We start from the raw sequence: 19,256 nt of genomic DNA on the forward strand, positions 1-19,256 counted from the left end.
TGGCAGGCAAATAATCAGGAAAGTTGCGGCTGAAATTTGAACGACAGGAGTTTCAAATGTCAAAATATCTGCGTGAGAGTAAGGTGAGAGCACTGTTTTGCGTAAAACCTTCATAAATAGCGTATTGAATAATACTAATAGTAATATTAGTGATACTAGATGGCAAATAATAATAATAATAATAATAATAATAATAATAATAATAATAATAATAATAATTATTATTATTATTATTATTATTATTATATCGGATTTATTTTCTTATGCATCTCATCCTTATAGGAAAGGAGACGGGCTGCTGAATGGCTGGAATCTCGGGTAACGGAAAGCTTCGCCAGTGGCTGATTGAGCAGGTGGACGGGGGGAAATACCCCGGCTTGGTATGGGAGGACCGCGAGAAGAGCACGTTCCGTATTCCGTGGAAACACGCCGGCAAGCAGGATTATAACCGCGAGGAAGACGCAGCGCTCTTCAAGGTGAAAAACGCACTCAAATCCACCCCACGTTCACATCCCGTAAAGCCAACTGACCAGGCTGTGTGTGATTTATTGATGTATTTTGGTTCCTTCCGTACACACACACACACACACACACACACACACACACACCAGGCTTGGGCGCTGTTTAAGGGCAAATATCGCGAAGGCATCGATAAACCGGATCCGCCGACCTGGAAAACGCGCCTCCGCTGCGCCCTCAACAAGAGCAACGACTTCGAGGAGCTGGTGGAGAAGAGTCAGCTGGACACCTCCGAGCCGTATAAAGTTTACAGGGTCATTCCGGAGGGCAGCAAGAGAGGTGACTGAGGATGAACATAATCACAGATGTTTGATTGTTTGCTTTTTTCCTTCTTCTTCTTCTTCTTCTTCTTCCAGTTCTAGACAGAAATGTGCGCTCTCACAGCGCGCTGTAACTTATTTCTTTTTATTTGCTTATATGGGGCTCTATATATTTAATTCTAAAATCAGAATGAGATCTAAATGGTATTTTTCTTCTCCTTCTTCTTCTTTTTCTATCCGTTTCAGTCTCCTGTGAGAGAACTTCCACAATGACGAGCCCTCACAGCTATCCACTGTACTCGACATACACACCTCTGCAGAGTCAAGTATGAAAAAATATCTGTTCACACTAACACTATACATACATACATACACACACACACACACACACACACACACACATTATATATATATATATATATATATATATATATATATATATATATATATATATATATATATATATATATATATATACAAGTGCATCTCAAAAAATGAGAATATCGTGGAATTTTTTTTTTCTGTAATTGAATTCAAAAAGTGGAACTTTCATATATTCTAGATTGGTTACACATAAAGTGAAATATTTCAAGCCTTTGTTTTAATCTTGATGATTTCGGCTTACGGCTCACGGAAATAAAAAATCCAGTAACTCAGTATATTAGAATAAAGAATTTATAATACAGAAATGTCGACCTTGTGAAAATTATGTTCATTTATGCGCTGATACTCGGTCGGGGCTTTAATCCTTTTGCATGAATTACTGCACCAGTGCGGCGTGGCATGGAGGCGATCAGCCTGTGGCACTGCTGAGGTGTTCTGGAAGCCCAGGTTGCTTTGATAGCGGTCTTCAGCTCGTCTGTATTGTTGGGTCTGGTGTCTCTCGTAGATTCTCTATGGGGTTCGGGTCAGGTGAGTCGGCTGGCCAATCAAGCACAGTAATACCACGGTCAGCAAACCAGTTACTAGTAGTTGTGGCACTATGGACAGGTGCAGAGTCCTGCTGGAAAAGGAAATCAGCATCTCCATAAAGCTCGTCAGCAGATGGAAGCATGAAGTGCTCTAAAATCTCCTGGTAGACACTGCATCGATTCTCGACTTGAGAAAACACAGTGGACCAACACCAGCAGATGACACGGCACCCCAAATCCTCACTGACTGTGGAAACTCCACACTGGACTTCAAGCAACTTGGATTCTGTTCCTCTCCACTCTTTCTCCAGACTCTGGGACCTTGATTTCCAAATGAAATGCAAAATTTACTTACATCTTCCCCGTGATTGTGGTTGTGTGTACTGAACCAGACTGAGAGATTAAAGGCTCAGGAAACCTTTGCAGGTGTTTTGAGTTAATTCGCTGATTAGAGCTCTTCTCAGGTCGACATTTCTGTATTATAAATTCTTTATTCGAATATTTTGAGATACTGGATTTTTTTATTTCCAAGAGCTATAAGCTGTATTCATCAAGATTAAAACAAAAAGGCTTGAAATATTTCACTTTATGTGTAATGAAACTAGAATATATGAAATTTACACTTTTTGAATTAAATTAAGGGAAAAAAAATGAACTTCATGATATTCAAATTTTTTGAGATGCACCTGTATATATACACATGATTTAGGGGAGCACTAAATCTGTGCTCATGATTTATGGGCTGTGTGGTGTGTTCTTGGCACAGGTTTCTAACTTCCTGTCTCCAGGTGAGAAAGGATGGAGAGATTTGCCAGATCAAGTTCCATTTCCAGATTTCTACTATCCCTACAGTCCAAACTCATACACCGTGTCTCGGGACCCAGGTAATGAATCTGCATGTGAAAGACAGGACATGCAACTGCTTCCCTTATAATATCACTTAAGCATATAATTATGTATATTACTTTTTTTTTGTTTGTTTTTTTGCTGCAGTCGGTTACCAGATCAGCAACTCGTTCTACAGCTGCAGTGGTTTTGACCCTTCAACATCCACCTTTAACTTGGAGCAGAGCATGAGATCTGCTGCTTTCTCTGGTATGTCCACATAAACACACACACACACACACACACACACACTTTTCTGTATTTCCATATCCTAACTTCCCCTGCATGTGGCAGATCCCAGACTGCAGGTGTCTGTATTCAGTGGAGATTCTCTGATCAGGGAGATGACCGTGCACAGCACAGAGGGCTGCAGGTTGGCTCCTTATGAAGAAAACCAGAATTACGGAGGCCCTGAACTTGTGCAACTACCTCAGGGTGAGGGCACAGAGCTGGAGCGTGGCGTATTGGTCTGGATGGCTCCTGATGGCCTGTGCGCCCATCAGCTCTGCAATGCCAGGGTCTACTGGGAGCTGGTGCCCAACATCAATGCTGATAAACCTAATAAACTGGAGAGGAACCAGACCAGCAAACTTCTGGACATTCAGCAGTTCATCACAGGTTAGAACAATCTGTATACTTTTTCGTGGTAAAAGCTCACATTTGTTTTTGCTTGTATAAAACAGGAAATGAAATGATCCCTTAGCATTTGCGGGTAATCCCTAGATTCCAGAAGTGAGCAAATGAGAAAGAGGAAGAGGAACAATAACCGTTCATGGTTTTACCCATTAATCTTCTATATCTTTGACTTTCAGAGTTACAAGGCTACTATCTACAGGCACGACCTCCTCCTTGTTTCCAGGTGCTGTTGTATTTTGAGCAGTGCCATGACATCCACACTCACAGGAGACCCATAACAGTGCAGGTACATACAACCATCCCATTTCCTGGTCACGGACGTGACGTCTGCAGGGTTGCGTCTAAAACATGCATGTTACATAGTTTGATGTGAGAATCATTGGACATTGAAGAACAATTGTTACTAACAATTTTCACCTATAGGTGGAGCCACTATTTGCTCGCCAGTTGTTCATCCTGAGTCAGCAGAGCAGCACCCACCACATGAGGGCTCCTGATAACGCACCACTGCTGTGGGAGCAGATGCCCCCTTCTCAGCAGAACTACTACACAGGGAGCTCCCAACAGCATGACACCCTGCAAGACTAAATCCCATATGACACACAAGTGCGGAGGTGAAATACAGCATTTTGCTTGTTTCATTGCATTAGGAAAAAAAAAAAGAAGATAATTATGTACTAAAAGGCAGAAGACCACAAGAGACTGGGAAATCTACTGGTTTTCTTTTAAGGATCCTCTTTTTAAAAAAATTACTTTAGTATTTCTGTAGTAGCATTATCGTAGTTCTGAAGCATCTCAGGGATAACGCATGCTTAGACTTGCTCATTATGTAATTTTTATTTGCTGCACTGATGAATAAACCTCATACGTCAAATCTGAAGAAATGAAATAAATATTGTCAAACAGATTTATTTTGTTCTTAATAATAATAATAATAATAATAATAATAATAATAATAATAATATAACTGCTGTTTTATGTCTTGAGAAAATCTGTTTTTTCTCTCAACATTAAAGTCAGTTTAGCTAATGAACCAACAACAAACAAACAAAAAAACTTTCTCTATTTAACTATTTCTGTCAGTTGTGGCTCATTTAAAAATAAATTCAGACACCTTCAAATAAAATGAGTCTTGTGTTATACATTTATTATTTTATTGAATTCAATTCAGCATAACAACAATAAATAGAACATTCATTGGTGATAACATATAACTAGTTACGCTACAGCTCTATGAACCCCTGATAACAGCCAGAGGTGGTGTGTAACACCTGAATGCCATGTTGTGCGATGTACAGGCATGCAGAGATATTCCAGCAAGGTCATGTAGTAACCTATGATGTAGTATTTGATATAAATACTTCCATCATACATCAATCATTCCCTACAACCTTCTTGCAGAGATGCTTGACAAGGAACTCTGGTGGTTATCCAGGGCACAACCGAACACAGTCATAACAGTTAACAACGTAACTTATCCTTGCCTTAGGACAACCCTGAAAGGTGGCCAAAGAACTGTCAAAGACGACGTCAGCAAGAGAGACAGGGTTAACCTTACACATGGTAGCAGGAACACAGACTTATGGAATGGAACCTCTACATAAAGCATGTGAGTAGGAGTTACTCCTGGTAGGAGTTTCTTGTCACAGTAGGGCCAGGAAGTTCAGACTGTCTGTAGCCTATGGTAATGATCACCCAGTGGGCTGAACTTTGACACTGTAGGGCATGTACCACACACACACACACACACACACACACACAATAGAATGCTTTGCAGACTCACTCTCTACTGACTGCAAGGCTTGTTTATATAAACTGTTTTACAAACATGAGCAGGGGCAGAAATCCTGAAGTCGAAAGGTCACACCCAAATCATCTTGCAGTGAACGCATACAAGGTGAGCTTATCGCAAGAATAGTAGTAACTGCTAGAATGAAGACAGATTTCAAAAAGACATCCACTTGTCATCTTTACACATCGGCTCATAATGAGGGGCTTTAATGGACTGCAGCACTAAGGGGGAGTCCCATACAAGGCTCCAAGGGACCCGTGGAAGATTGTGGTATTTTCCCCTCTTCAGAAAGGAACCAAGTCTATGGGACCCATCCACAGCGCAGTAGTGTGATGCAATGGCTGCTGCATAAGCCTTTACAGTAGATGGGGACTTGCTGCTGTTTAGCAGTCACAAAAAGTTCAAAATTCTAGGAACTCTAGGAGGCAAGCTGAACACTATCTGAGGCAGCAGATCTGCAGGGATGAGGAAGCTGTCAGCTAACAACTGATAAAAGAAGCAGTGAGACTCGTCTTGCTGGCCATTTTGGTGCCAGGAGTAGGACTTTGTAGCCAGGAGTGGAGTTGAGAAAATGAGTGCTGGAGGATATAATTGGTGAGGCAAGATGTATGCCAGGGTATCCAGTCCCAATGGGCTGTTCACCTCTGCCACAGAGAACCACAACTGCCACTGGCCACAAAAGAACTGTGAAATAATTGGAATCCAGCTAAATTAGTAGGAGAGCCACTCTACTTTTCTAGCAATGTGTTATTCACAAGCTCTGTTGCCCAGAGCTAGTTGCTGGGGAATGTGGAGAAAGGAGAAAATGCCCAGGAGGTAAGAGACAAGGGAAAAACAAAATGATGCGTCACTAATCATATGGTGAATAGAAATTGGTAAAAGAGAAACAACCACATGACTTGTTTCTAAGAGGGCATACAGAACCCAGTAGCATTGTGTGAATAATGCTTGTAATATGGAAGAAAAGCACATTTACCATGGTGGTAAGAAATATGCAGAAGCTAATCCTTGCTTTGGAGGAAGGAACACCTGCACGTCAGACACAAGTTGCAAAGCAAAAATCTCCATACCGTGTTCATTTAGTCCGTAATATCATGTGCACAGCCGAGATGGAAGAAGACAGCGATGGCAGTTATAGCGAGTACTGTGTCATACAGCCCTAACGACCTTGTTGGAAGATCTCAGGATATGAGCGCACATGCACAGGGTTGTGCGACACACTACCCTTGGCAGTTAGGAGGGGTGAAATAGAACCGGACATGTTTTGGATTCAAGGAACAAACACTTTGGAACATTTAAAGTGAAATGTATTTTTGTGGACATATTTATTTTCCTTTTACATTTGACATTTAAACATGGCGAGCTGTTTAAAGATTAGCAGGAATTTAGTGCACATACTGCGGTTTTAAACTGAACTGACCAATCACAATCACATTGAGGAAACAGAGCTTAATTAAAAGTGGACTAAGCACACCACTACATGTATCTGGTGTTAGTTTAGGTAAGCATGAAAAGGGATTTCTGACTGTAGTGATAAACATCATCCAACCATCAAACATGTGACAGACACCTCAAATTCAAAAGAATTTGTCAGTTTTAAATTTTGTTTCCTTTGTTCAAACTTGTCAAAACCAAGAGATAACCTTTACAACACACTTAACTTCCTTGTTCCATGTTTATAGAATAAACAAGTGTTAGTAACATTCATACACTTAATAGTGCGCCATTACATTAATTTTCCATAATTCACAGCTTTTGTTTTGAACAAACTCTAGAGTATAAGCTGAGAGAAACAAATTCACTGGGAATGCCATCAAAAGTTAAAATGCCAACAAACCATCAATGAAAGCATGCAGGGACCTGTTGGAATGACTAGTATACTGCCACTACTTGCTTGTATTCATGATTCTACTATTCATCACTAAAGTATTGACTGGCATTAGACCGCATTGTGAATAATATTGGTGTGTATTAGTGGGAGACCTGGAACACAACCACAGTGAAATAATCAATAATTTTATCAGTTACAAACTTGTAATACTGACATTGCTTCTACCATGTGCCCAGCTTAATGTTGACCAAACAAGGTCCTTATAATATAAATCATATAAACACACAAAACTGAAATGAACAGAATCCTCACATACAGTAAATATATATATATATATAACTTTCAATTAAAAAGACATGATTTCAAATATTTAAAACACACAAACAATATAAAACAAAAAAAAATGTACATGGAAAGGCATAAATAAAAAGCTTTGGTCAAGACAATAGTTCGCTTTTATCAAATGGAATGTGTTTCACATGAATGGCATCCATATCAGTCACGCCACTCGTGCTTTCAGTGAACTAAAGATTCACCAAAACCCCTAATCAATACCAAACTGATCTCATCTTCCTTTTTGTAAACATCATCATAGTCCCTGTTCGGCAAATCCACAGAAGTTTGGAGAAAATTTCAAATATAAAATTTCAGCTCATTCCAAGGTTCACTAGCATGATGAATATGGCTAAGGCTCTGCAGTCACAGCCTATAAGGGTTATATTTATGCAGAGCTTGTATATACTATCGCATGCTGGGATAGGTGTACAATATTAAGGCAGTCTAAGTGAGGTACAAACAGAAGCCTGCTTCTCTCTTACCCTTCATCCTATTCTAAATGAGCACAACAGACAACCTGGTAAACTTGTAGTGTTTGGTCTCATGTCAAAACTAGTGCCCTGGAAACCTTTTTGGAAGAGTATCTCCACATAACCAGCAGTAGACCATGTCTCCAGCATATTATATTACTTGCCATTAGGTTTGTTTTTATGTTTCTTTGTTTGTGTTATATATATTTTTTTGTTCACATGGTACGTGAAGATGTGTGTGTGTGTGTGTGTGTGCATGTGTATTAGAGTATACATTTGAGGACTTTACTCAAAGGCCCACACCTCCAGATTTTGGACCGTGAAGTCTTGTTGTGATGACAGTGGTTGGTTGTTAAAAGTGGCGCATTTGGAGGTGGTTCCATGAAACAGGTCAGCATCCAGCCACAGGCCAATATGACCCCTAGCAAGATATACTTCAGATTAAATGCATAGAAACTCTACATATTAACCCCCTTGACCGAACAAATACGCATTTTCACTTACCCTCCACCTCCGATCTGGAGAGAGTCCAAGTTTCCCTTCACAAAGTAGGAGTTTTCACCAGTCCAGCGGAACACCTTGGATAAATAATAAAAAAAAAAAAGATAAAAGAATTTCACTTTATAATCTAATTTCACATACTTGCATACCATCAGTGCTGGTTGATGAACTAAGGATTTTCAGTCCTTACAACTGAATTCAAGCCCTGTTTGGATGCGGTTTTAAATCCAGTGAAAGCTGCACTGACCGTTTAATCAGCAGCACTTCTCTGCATACTGTGTTGTTACAATAACAATAACAGTGAATAGGCAATACAATACATACAAAAAACCCCAAAATAAAACAAACAAACAAAAACAGATACAAACAATCAAACATAAGAAATAAATCAGATTTGGCCTGTTGTGTGAATAGTCTATATGCATGTAAAGTAGGATACAGGGTAGTATCCTGACCTTAATTTCAGGGCTGAAGGTGTAGAGGAAGGTCTCCCCAGTGCCATAATAGTGCTCACTAACTCTGAATGGGTGAGTGGAGAACACGCCAAAAACCTGCCAATAAAATCATTAAAAAAAGAGCAATGGAAGAATTTCACAGCCAGTCTCAGTTATAAGGAAGTGTGTATGTATGTACACACGTGTGTACCTGATCGTTCATATCTTTGATGACCAGCAGCACAGGGCAGTCCAGCTCCCCCAGGTTCCTGTACAGAGTCTTCAAACTGGTTCCATGCACCACTGTACTGTAGGCCAGCTTCCATGGATAACCCTGAACCCGAGCTGGGAGTCGAGCAGCCAACTGCAGGGACGACACTGTGGTCAGTGCAGTGAGGGCAATAATGTACTTACTACAGACACTGTATATTTATTTATTGCACTGCATGTAATTAAGTGCACATGTATTTCTGTAGAACCTTCTCAATGTGTGTATCCTCAAATAACTTGCTGGGTTCCATCAGAACAGACAATAGGTCCATTGGTTCCTCATCCTCAAAAGTGCCAAAACTCTGCCGCCTCCGTGCTTCATTCATGGTGATGATCTGAGGAAAGGGGTTGAGAAGCACCACACTCAATACATAACCACGGTACAGTGTTCAATACACTATTTAGAACTAAGAAAACTGCCCATATGTTGTTGAACTGCAAAACAAGCTCAGGTAATCGGAATTCACCTCCCAATTTCGGGGCACTGGGTCACTGAAGAAGTTATCAATCATGTTAAGTTCGTCCTTCTCTACGACTACAAAGCCCTGCTCCTGTGCATCTTTCCCATAGGCATCAGGAGACCACTGGATGAAGAATGAGTACAGATGGTCCACCCTGAGAAGACGAGCCAGAACAGTTCAGTAAAATGAACTTACATTTTACAATAATTTTTTATAACCAGGGCTTGATGTACAGATGACCAGACACTAAAGTTAATTGGTTTATTTTTTATTTACTAGCTAGCTAGCATTTTATAGCCACCAGCAACTGTATACATTTTAAATTAATAGAATTAGGCTGAGGAGTGCAATTCCCATATAATTGTAAAATACCCTCTGGTCTACTTTTTTTTTTTAAAAAAAAGGAAAAAAAAACAAAGGCTACCACATTCCCAGTTTGTCAGCCCAAAAGGACTCCAAGCAACATAGAACCCCAACCTCATCCAGTGCCTTCAACATCCCACAGTAAACACAGCCACAAAGGTGGACTCCTGATGAAAAGGGCATGTCCACTGGGTTAAGGAGTTCCTCAAAGTTCTCACGCCTCAAAAATATCCCCAGTGGAGCTCAACACTCCCATGCACTTAATCAGCAGAGCGTGCAACATGGCCTCGTCTTCTCCTCCTGAGACTCAGAATGGTTTGCAAGAACTTTGAGTCTTTTCCCACTGATTCTGCAACTGCATTTGCTGCAGCCCTTCTGGCTCTCCTATTCCCCTTAATTGAATCCGGACAGCCCCCTGTGAGCTTAGAAGGCCTCCTTCTTGAACTTGACAACTTCCCTCACCACTGGTGTCCACCAGGACGTCATAGGATCACCGCCGTGACGGTCACCAACAGCCTGCTGGCCACATCTTATTCCAGCTGCCTCGATGATTGAGGACTAGACCATGGTCCATTTAGCTTTAAAATCCCCAACCTCATTCAGTACAAGGAAGAAGTCCTTTTGGTGCTGAAAGTTAAATTAATCTCAAATTTCTGCCACATGCTCCCAACGTGATGCTCCCTGTGCCATGACTCCAACTCACCACTTGTTACCCAATATTGTGATGACAGAATTGATAATTGACCTTTGGCCCAAGATGTTCTCTGGTAGGCATATGAAAGCCGTTCTGAAGGCTCACTGCAGCCCAACTACTTACCTACTGACATTTTGTGTTACCTTTTCCTCTTATCTGTCACCTGGACTATATTACATTAATGTTTCCATAAGGTTACTCCCAAATGTTCTGAGCATTACTTGCTACAACACTTGGCAGGTTGGTTAACTTCAAGCCCTGGTTATTCATCACACACAAGCAACAACATACCTTTCCTGTGGTACCGCAAACCAGTACTCTGGGTGTTTCCCTCTGCTCCCAAAAAAGTGGGTGGGGCTAGAGGTTCGACCAGTAGCAAAGGATTTCTTCATGGGTTTCCCTACTTTGAAGCACAGGAACATAGGTGGTTTCTTGCTTTTCTCTTCGGCAGAGAGTAGCATATCTACAAAGAAGATACACACAATGATGATACAATTTACAGATGACCTATTCACATCCAAACATTAATTTGAGTGTGGTATATCCAAAAAGGTTATATCAAAAAAGTATTTTTTTTTTTTTTTAACACATCAAAGAAACATAAGATAAAAGATTAAACAAAGTATTACACAAGTGTCTCACACTTTTTTTGTTCTCACAGTACCACCATGCCAACTGACAAGAAGCAAGCTTCAGTTCCAGTTCCAATATACATTACAGCCAATTTATATTTTATGGCAGTATACACTGGATGCTTATGACCTATATTCGATAAATTACAGATACATTTTCACAATCTTCATATCCCCTCACCTTCAATTGGGCCCTGCATCCTTTTCATCAGCCATGACATCTCCGTTTCATTGTTTTGCAAATCTTCCTCCTTCTTGCTCAACTCTTCATCTGCATTTGGTCTCTTCATTGTCTCCTTATCATCTTCATTGCCTGGTCCAGAAGAACATTTTCCAGAATCCACAGCAACATCCCGAGAGCTTACCATTCTTTTTTCGTCCTCAGCTACTACTACTACTACTACTTCTTCCACTTGCGGAGAATCATGAGTAAGAATCTTAGCCTTATTTAAATCCTCTGCATCTTTCAGCTCATCCACTACAGTAACCCCGTGTCCTTTTGCACTAGGCTCTGTTCCAGTGTACAGTGCGCTGTTTTTGTCCCCATCTAAGACCGGATCTACGATCTCATCTGTGGAACGATTATGAACGCCTTCATCCTCGTCCTCTACTTGGTCTGCATCACATGACCTCACTGCCTCTGCTCTCTGGTCTGTGAGGACCAGCACACTCATTTTTGTTTCCACCGAATGACTCAGATCATGTAAAGATGTCTCTTCCAGACTCAGGCAGGTAGTGTTGGAAGTCTCAGGCCTACAGTGAGAAGTTTCGGTACTTCCGTTCTCGGTTCCGGAGTCATTCTGCAACAGCTCAAGCTCGGTGAAGCCTTCATCGGATGGTGACTTGTCAGCGGGGGGGCAATCATTCGCTGTCTCAATGTCATCCAATACGATTGGGCGGTTGGGTTTGCCGAGGGCCTCGTAGCGGCTAAAGGGGTTCAGGTCCTGTTCAGATGGAAGTTCCACCCACTCACCTGGCCTGTATAATGGACACAGATCCTGAGGTATGTCACTACCGTTGAAACAGCGGCCATCATGTGAGGGTGACGGAAAGGAAAATTAAAGAAAGAGAGAAACAAAACAAAAAAAGAACTTAAATATGAAGGACAAACTCAAGAAAACTAAATTATAAACTCATAACAAAACTAAAGAAAACATAAGGGAACTTATGAAAGAAAGAAAAATGGAATATAAATTATAGGGAAAAAATATATATAAAAAGTTACTGCATGGTACATCATGATAAATGAAAGGCAACTGCAACATTAGAAAGAAAGAGAAGAAAGAGAGAGGTCATGGAGACACAAGCCAGTGTCAATAATAACTCTAGCACAGTGCTGCATCATGTGATAACCGATGCCTGACGTTATATAAACACCCCAAAGCACATATTATATCGTGACTGAGAAAACACAAAGTACTCAGGTGAGAGAGAGAGAGCGAGAGAGAGAGAGAGAGATGCATTGCTGCTTACGACGGCAAAGCATCCTTGAGCTGCATGCGGGACACGTCGTCATACAGAGCCACGGACAGCACCTCTTCCATGGGGCAGATAAGGCCGTACTCCTCACAGCCATGCTCAATCACTAGAGGATCCGACTTATGCGGGTCAAACATTATGTTATTGGGCGTTACAATCATCACACCGCCAACAACTCCCTGAGAAATGAGAGAAATGAGAGGGGAATTTCCCATCATCAGCTCAAGTCCTTTTTTGTCTTGCTAACATGCACAAGATTTCCACCTTCAACTGTGGTTAAAAATTTATATTCTAGTACCATGCCATCGGTGAAGTACTTGCAGCTCATCTTGAGGAATTTGACCGGGCTCTCATCCTCAGAATGGGGAGAGAGTTCCCGGTGCCTCGGCCTGCAGCTTGATCTGTCATCCTAAAACACAGCTTTACCTTAGAACTTGCATTCAAAATCTATCAGGGTTTATAGAGACAGGCAAAATATCTTAAATAACCTGCTGGTGGAGCAAATAAAATTGAAGGCAATGTGCCATCAATACAAGTAATTAGTAATAGGTCTTCTACCTGGAACTCTTTTTCTGCCACGTTCACAGAATCTGAGAAAACCTTGGCCGTCTCTGACTGCCCTGTATCAGGGACAAAGAGTTTCTGTAGAGAAAAAAGTCAATCAGTACATTATACAGGGCACGACACTCTGTGTGGGAACTGACTCGAATGAGAATCTGAAGCTCAAGACAGTAAGCAAGTGACTAGTGAAGTGCAGAATGGGACTCACCTGTCCTGGAACCACGCTGCGAGAGAAGAGACGGTTCAGCTGCACTAGTTTATTTGGGGTGATATTGAAATGCAATGCAATGCTGTTTAAGGTGTCCTTAGATCCCACCTGCACACATACACGTCATCTTAAATTATTCTAATGAATCGATAAGCTAAAAACATCCATAGGCTTTTCATCCACAGGCTTTGAACTATTAACACAGACACATTAATAAACAAATTATTTTAATGCCATAATGCATATGTTAAGAATATGTTGTGCTCAAGTCTAGAGGTTAAAGGATGGGAATATTCACTCACCGTGTACTCGACAGTGCCTGGAGGCTTTCTTTTCTCTTTCTTGGCCTGTTCACTGGATTTGCAGTTGTCGACTGAAAGAAAAAATATAGCACTGTTTTCCCTTTCAAGAAGGTTCATGCCAGTGTGGGGGAAAAAAGTTTGTAGTTTGCTTCAATAACAAAAGCAACTGACCTATTTCTAAAATGCATAATAAGGTCAAATAGAGTTCATCACCTACAGGTATCTACCTTTTACTGTAACAGGATATGCATAATTTCTACAGCCTCATATGTAGGTACCGAGGGGTGCAAAAGTCTGAGACCACAGTGACAATCTAGGATCAACCCCCCCCTTTAAAATTGGTAATAAACAGAAGGTTTAGGAATTTTTAATATTTGAGATTCTACACTATTTCTGGGTTTTTTTTTATTTTATTGATATTGACCACATTGAAGTACGTGTTCAGATGACACAGATGGATTTGATCTAAAATAGATCATAAGGTTTCAACACAATAGTGGAGTCCATGGCAACTGGAGTGCACACCATCATTAAAGCAAAAACAATGATAAAAGAATGCAAAACAGAAGCATTTTTATATGCTTAAAATGACATTTCTAGCACCAAAGCCTAGTAGCTACAGCAGAATCCACAATGGATTTGAAATGAAGCAATCAAGATGTGATTGAAGTGTAGACTTTCAGCTATAATTCAAGGTATTTAACAAAAATATTTCATTAACTGTTTAGGAATTAGTCTTTTTTTTTTTTTTTAACACCCAATGGAGTCCTCCATTTTTACAGGCTTCAGAGTAATTGGACAACTGACATAATTTCATGGCCAGGTGTGGCCTGATCCCTCGTTTTGTCATGACAAATTAAGGAGATAAAAAGGTCTGGAGTTGATTCCAAGCACTGAATTTGCATTTGGTAGCTGTTCATGGGAACTCTCAATATGCAATCCAAAGAAGTGTCCATGCAAGTGAAGGAGGCCATCATTAGGCTGAAAAAACAAAACAGACCTATCAGAGAGATAGCAGAAACTTTGAGTGGCCAAATCTACACTTTGGTACATTCCTATAAAGAAGGAACTGGCAAGCTCAGTAACACCAAAAGGCCTGGAAGACCACAGAAGACAACTAAAATGGATGATCGCAGAATTCTTTCCTTGGTGAAGAAAAACACCTTCACAACATCTAGCCAAGTCAAGAACACTCTGGAGGATGTAGGCATATCATTGTTAAATTCTACAATCAAGAGACGCCTTCATGAATATAAATACAGATGGTTTACTTCAAGATGCAAACCACTGGTAACACTCAGTAACAGAAAGGCCAGATTAGACTCGCTAAAAAAACACAAAAAAATGACAGATTAACTTGTACCAGAATAATGGTAAAAGAGAAAAGTATGGAGAAGGAAAGGAAGGGCTCATGATCCAAAGTATACCACATCATCTGTAAAAGTTGGTGGAGGAACCATGGTGCCATTGCTACCATGTTATGGCATGGACATTTATGGCTGCCAATGGAACTGGGTCACTGGTGTTTATTGATGATGTGACTGCTTATAGAAGTAGCAGGATGAATTGTATGGACTCTGTAAAAAATGGCTGTAATTCCTAAACGGTTAATGGAATATTTTTGTTAAACCCCTATGAATTAAAGCTGAAAGTCTACACTTCAATCACATCTTAATTGCTTCATTTCAAATCCATTGTGGTGGTATACAGAGGTAAAATGACATAATAGTGTTGCTGTCCAAATACTTATGGACCTGACTGTATGTAACTTCCTTCACAAACAATTTATGATCTTTCACCTAAGAGCACGCCATTGTCAGATCAGCAAATAGTTTTAGAGGCCTGTGTTTATGTTGAGAGAGCGAGTGTGTGCATTGGGTGTGTGTGTCTGTGTGTGTGCAGGCCTGTTTCCTGTAATATAATGATGCTCCAGATCTCCTAGTCCTCGGTAAAGCACAAAGGAATAAAAAGAAGGTATAGATTTCAAGGGCTTGCCCACAGTTATGAATTCATTCAGTGTTTACAAATGCCCTGCACATATTGGACTTTTCCCTGTACTAACTCACCCAAATCTACCAAGTTAAGGGTGTATATTAGCTGCTAAGTTATGTCAGGTGATTTGGGTGCAGGGAAAACACCGAAATATCCAAGGTACTCCAGATCCAGGACTGAGAAACGCTTGATTAATATATGCAAACTCACGTACTGTAATATTCTGCAGTTATGACTGCAATTGTGGAGTGTGTCTTACCCGATTCTCCACTCAAGCTTCTCTCAGTTTTACTGGGCTTTTCACTTTCTCGGTTTTTCTTGTCGAGCTGTGCAGTAGGGGCGGGCTCACAGATGACTGATCCCTTCAAGTCTGTATCTGACAGGCTCTCCTTAGCCACCGCTCTCTCCGATTGGCCCTGCTTCAGCTGCCGCGTCTTCTTCAGCCTGAGAGACGTAACATGACATGACAATTATGGGCATCAAAATGAAACGTAAGCTCACTGATGAGACTCTGTTCTGCTGAAAGGGGAAGGTTTACACTGAAATGACCAGTCTCTATCCCTGCCACACAGCCCCCTGTAATGCAAATGATAATGCATCTGCGAATGACTAGGATACTTTTCACAGTGCTGGAAAATGTGTTATTGGAGACCGTGTAGGAATATCAATGGTAATAACGAAGGGATTGAGGGAGGTTTGCAGTCTACATGATCTGAGGTAAGAGAAAAAGCTAGCTAGCCAACAATAACAACCTGACAATTTATTTTGAAAAGCAATAGCTTTGGACAAACTATTATTTTTAATTTATGACAAAAAAGACATCATATGGGGTCTTCAATCCAACAATACAGCAAGTCCTGAACTTACAGATCCACATGCCGCAAGCACTGTTCTCATTAATCCACATCAGCCACATCGAGCATTAGCACACTCGAGAGAGCCGGAAGAAATAATAAATAAATAAATAAATGCAGACTCCCTCCATATACTTAGACCAAATAACAATCTCACCAGTCAAGCATGCTGAGCTCAGGATAGCTTTTAAGTCTCAATAACAGACATGGAGAGCCAGGAAACTCCTACTGCAGAACTATCGACGATGATGATGATGATGATGATGATGATGACACTGTCCATTTGATGTCCAAAAAGGATTCCACACTATATCAGCTGTAATTAAGTGCTACAGATGACTTGTGTGAAAGAGATACAATAGCTTATTTGTGAGAGAATGGCGGAAAACACCAGATGTACAAGCAAAAGTTGTTCCCCACCAAAGCGGTGTTACCTGTCTGCATGATAATACTTTACAAGCATATGATGTAAGCATAAGCCAAGCCTAGTCACATGAAGGCAATGAGAGCCAACAGAGGTTCTTAACTCAACAAACCTGACCCACTTTCACTTCTCCTTGCATTTACTTTGGCAGACAAATCCTAATTTCTCACTGTCTTCTGACAGAGATCGAATATTACTGCATATGTTTAAACAGAAATGGGGGGGGGGGGGGGGGGGCGACACCCCAGCTGTCTTTATCAGGCCATAACAGAGCAAGGAAACAATCAGTCCTGGCTCCAATGCAAAATTAAACGCATTAAGTCAAAATACAAAGAAGCCACAATGACTGCAGCGGAAACAACAGAATCACTCGTCCTTTCTACAACCACGGTGATGCAACTGGTAAAACACTGCCGCTTTCAGCCTAGAGTATTTTGGCGGTGGAATGATGTAAAACTTAAACTTATAAAATTATTTCTCTCCTCACCAGGACAAAACACTTAAAACAGCTCTCAACATAAATGAAATGAGCACAGAGTAACAATCTAATTTACTATCTGTGTCTCAAAGTACTATAACTGCCGTTTCATGAAAGCTGAATCTTCTGGCATGTCAGAAGACATATAACGCATATACATGAAAACACACACACACACACACACACACACACACACACACACACAAAACCTGGAGAATCCATTATGCATCAAGCAATTACTCTGAAACTGCAGACACAGTCTCATTAAACTGTACACAATATGAATGACATTCATATATTTACTCACATATACGCATATACATACATACATACATACATACATACATACATACATACACACACACACACTAATATATATATATATATATATATATATATATATATATATATATATATATATATAATCTTTTTAATTACCTGGCAAAGTAGCTGGGCTTCTTCTCCTTTTTCTCCATTGAGGAAAAGATGTCTGATGACTCTTCCAGGTAAACAAGTCCAGGTCTCAGGTCCAGAAGGTTCCACTCCTCTCCTGGCCAACACTTATTTATCTAAGAAAGGAGGAAAAAATGAAATATGAAACCTCCTGGTTGTACACGGAACAGATGCTCAAACACAACATAAGGGTCTCAGAGCAAAATTAGATATGTGATAAGGATGTGCACGATAAAGAGCTAATAAAGAAAACTGGCTTTAATGAATATCACTAGCCAGAAAGATTTTATTAATAAACTGGGACACTTGCTTGTTAAACCCCGGCTAACTACTGTCATATCTTCCAGTATGAAAAGCTAACATTGTTTGCTAAGACTAAGAATACTTAACAACCGCTTTAACACTTTTTGTTTATTATTTGCTGCTAAAAAGATTAGAAATCTAGCTGGCGTGTTAACGTTGCTAAACAAGAGTGCCAGATTAATACAGACAGTAGCTTTGGAGATGAGATGAGATGAGATGAGATGAGATGCTAAGCAGTAAACAATAACATCACAGTTTCTTAACAGAAACCTGACAGAATAGAAACGCTACACGTCTTTTGGCTTGTTTGCTCGCTTGCTAAAACCGATTTTCAATACTCACTTATCAAGCTACATCTTCTCTCGAGTCATTACCAGTTTCCTCACATGGATCCCCGTCTCGGATTAATTAGCCGGATAGCTAGCTTAGGGTTTTCCTTTTGTTTTTTGTTTTATTTCCGCCGGTTTTCAGCCACCGTCCCTCGTTCTTTAACGTAACAGGAAATATTGAGATATGTGTTTACACTATAATGTTATCTAGCCAGCCGCTACAATGCTAACATACCACGGCTGGCGTGTTTATATCAAAATATAATGTGACACCACATCAGAAAGCTAACGCAAACAGAAACCCAACTGTTAGCTGTGTCTCTATGTATGTATGTATGTGTGTGTGTGTGTGTGTTTACAAATGTGATGTGTTTATATGCAGATATTTTGATAGGCCGGATTCTTCAAACTCCACCTTCTCCTACACCAGTGTGATTTGGGGGGTTGAACTTCTGTATCTTTACCTCAGGGGTACAGCTAGTTAAATGATGCACTGTGGTTTGAACGAATATAAAGATATTTGTTCAAACCATGGTGCATCAGTAGCTCATAATCTGTAGCTAGCATATACTGTAGTATCATTAGAATATATACACTATATGGCCAAAGGTACAGTTTGTGGACGCCTGGCCATCACATCCATATGTGGTTCTTCTTCAAACTGTTGCTCCAAGGTTAGAAGCACACAATTGTCAGGAATGTCTTCGTATGCTGTAGCATTACAGTCCAGCTAAACTGGAATTAAAGATATCAAACCTGTTCCCGCATGACAACGCCCCTGTGCACAAAGTGAGCTCCATGAAGACATGGTTTGCCATGGTTGGAGTGGAAGAACACAAGTGTCCGGCACAGACCCCTGACCTCAACCCCACTGAACA

At 40.5% G+C, this 19,256-nt stretch overlaps 2 protein-coding genes across 3 annotated transcripts; one reads left to right on the forward strand and one right to left on the reverse strand.

Moving 5' to 3' along the window:
• Positions 1-302: 302 nt before the first annotated feature.
• On the forward strand, positions 303-4,463 carry irf4l (interferon regulatory factor 4 like). Its single transcript, XM_053646162.1, has 8 exons — positions 303-476; positions 612-798; positions 1,026-1,105; positions 2,457-2,574; positions 2,684-2,785; positions 2,870-3,193; positions 3,388-3,497; positions 3,635-4,463. The coding sequence occupies exons 1-8, from the start codon at positions 303-305 to the stop codon at positions 3,797-3,799; spliced, it is 1,260 nt and encodes a 419-aa protein (XP_053502137.1). The 3' UTR covers positions 3,800-4,463.
• A 1,846-nt stretch (positions 4,464-6,309) lies between these two features.
• LOC128620805 (nuclear receptor coactivator 7) lies at positions 6,310-18,751 on the reverse strand. 2 transcript variants are annotated; one of them, XM_053646128.1, is made up of 16 exons: positions 18,392-18,751; positions 17,732-17,862; positions 15,797-15,981; positions 13,546-13,616; positions 13,244-13,351; positions 13,033-13,116; positions 12,773-12,883; positions 12,469-12,653; positions 11,177-11,973; positions 10,655-10,826; positions 9,313-9,460; positions 9,055-9,180; positions 8,787-8,939; positions 8,597-8,692; positions 8,145-8,218; positions 6,310-8,061 (listed from the first exon to the last, which is right to left on the reverse strand). In XM_053646128.1, the coding sequence occupies exons 2-16, from the start codon at positions 17,767-17,769 to the stop codon at positions 7,926-7,928; spliced, it is 2,484 nt and encodes an 827-aa protein (XP_053502103.1). In that variant the 5' UTR covers positions 17,770-17,862; positions 18,392-18,751; the 3' UTR covers positions 6,310-7,925. The 2 variants fall into 2 exon arrangements, with proteins under 2 accessions (XP_053502103.1, XP_053502094.1); XM_053646119.1 differs by having other exon boundaries at positions 11,177-12,006; positions 18,392-18,750.
• Between the last annotated feature and the right edge of the window lie 505 nt (positions 18,752-19,256).

This window comes from Ictalurus furcatus, chromosome 2 (genome assembly GCF_023375685.1).
Source record: "Ictalurus furcatus strain D&B chromosome 2, Billie_1.0, whole genome shotgun sequence".
NCBI classification, from domain to species: domain Eukaryota; kingdom Metazoa; phylum Chordata; class Actinopteri; order Siluriformes; family Ictaluridae; genus Ictalurus; species Ictalurus furcatus.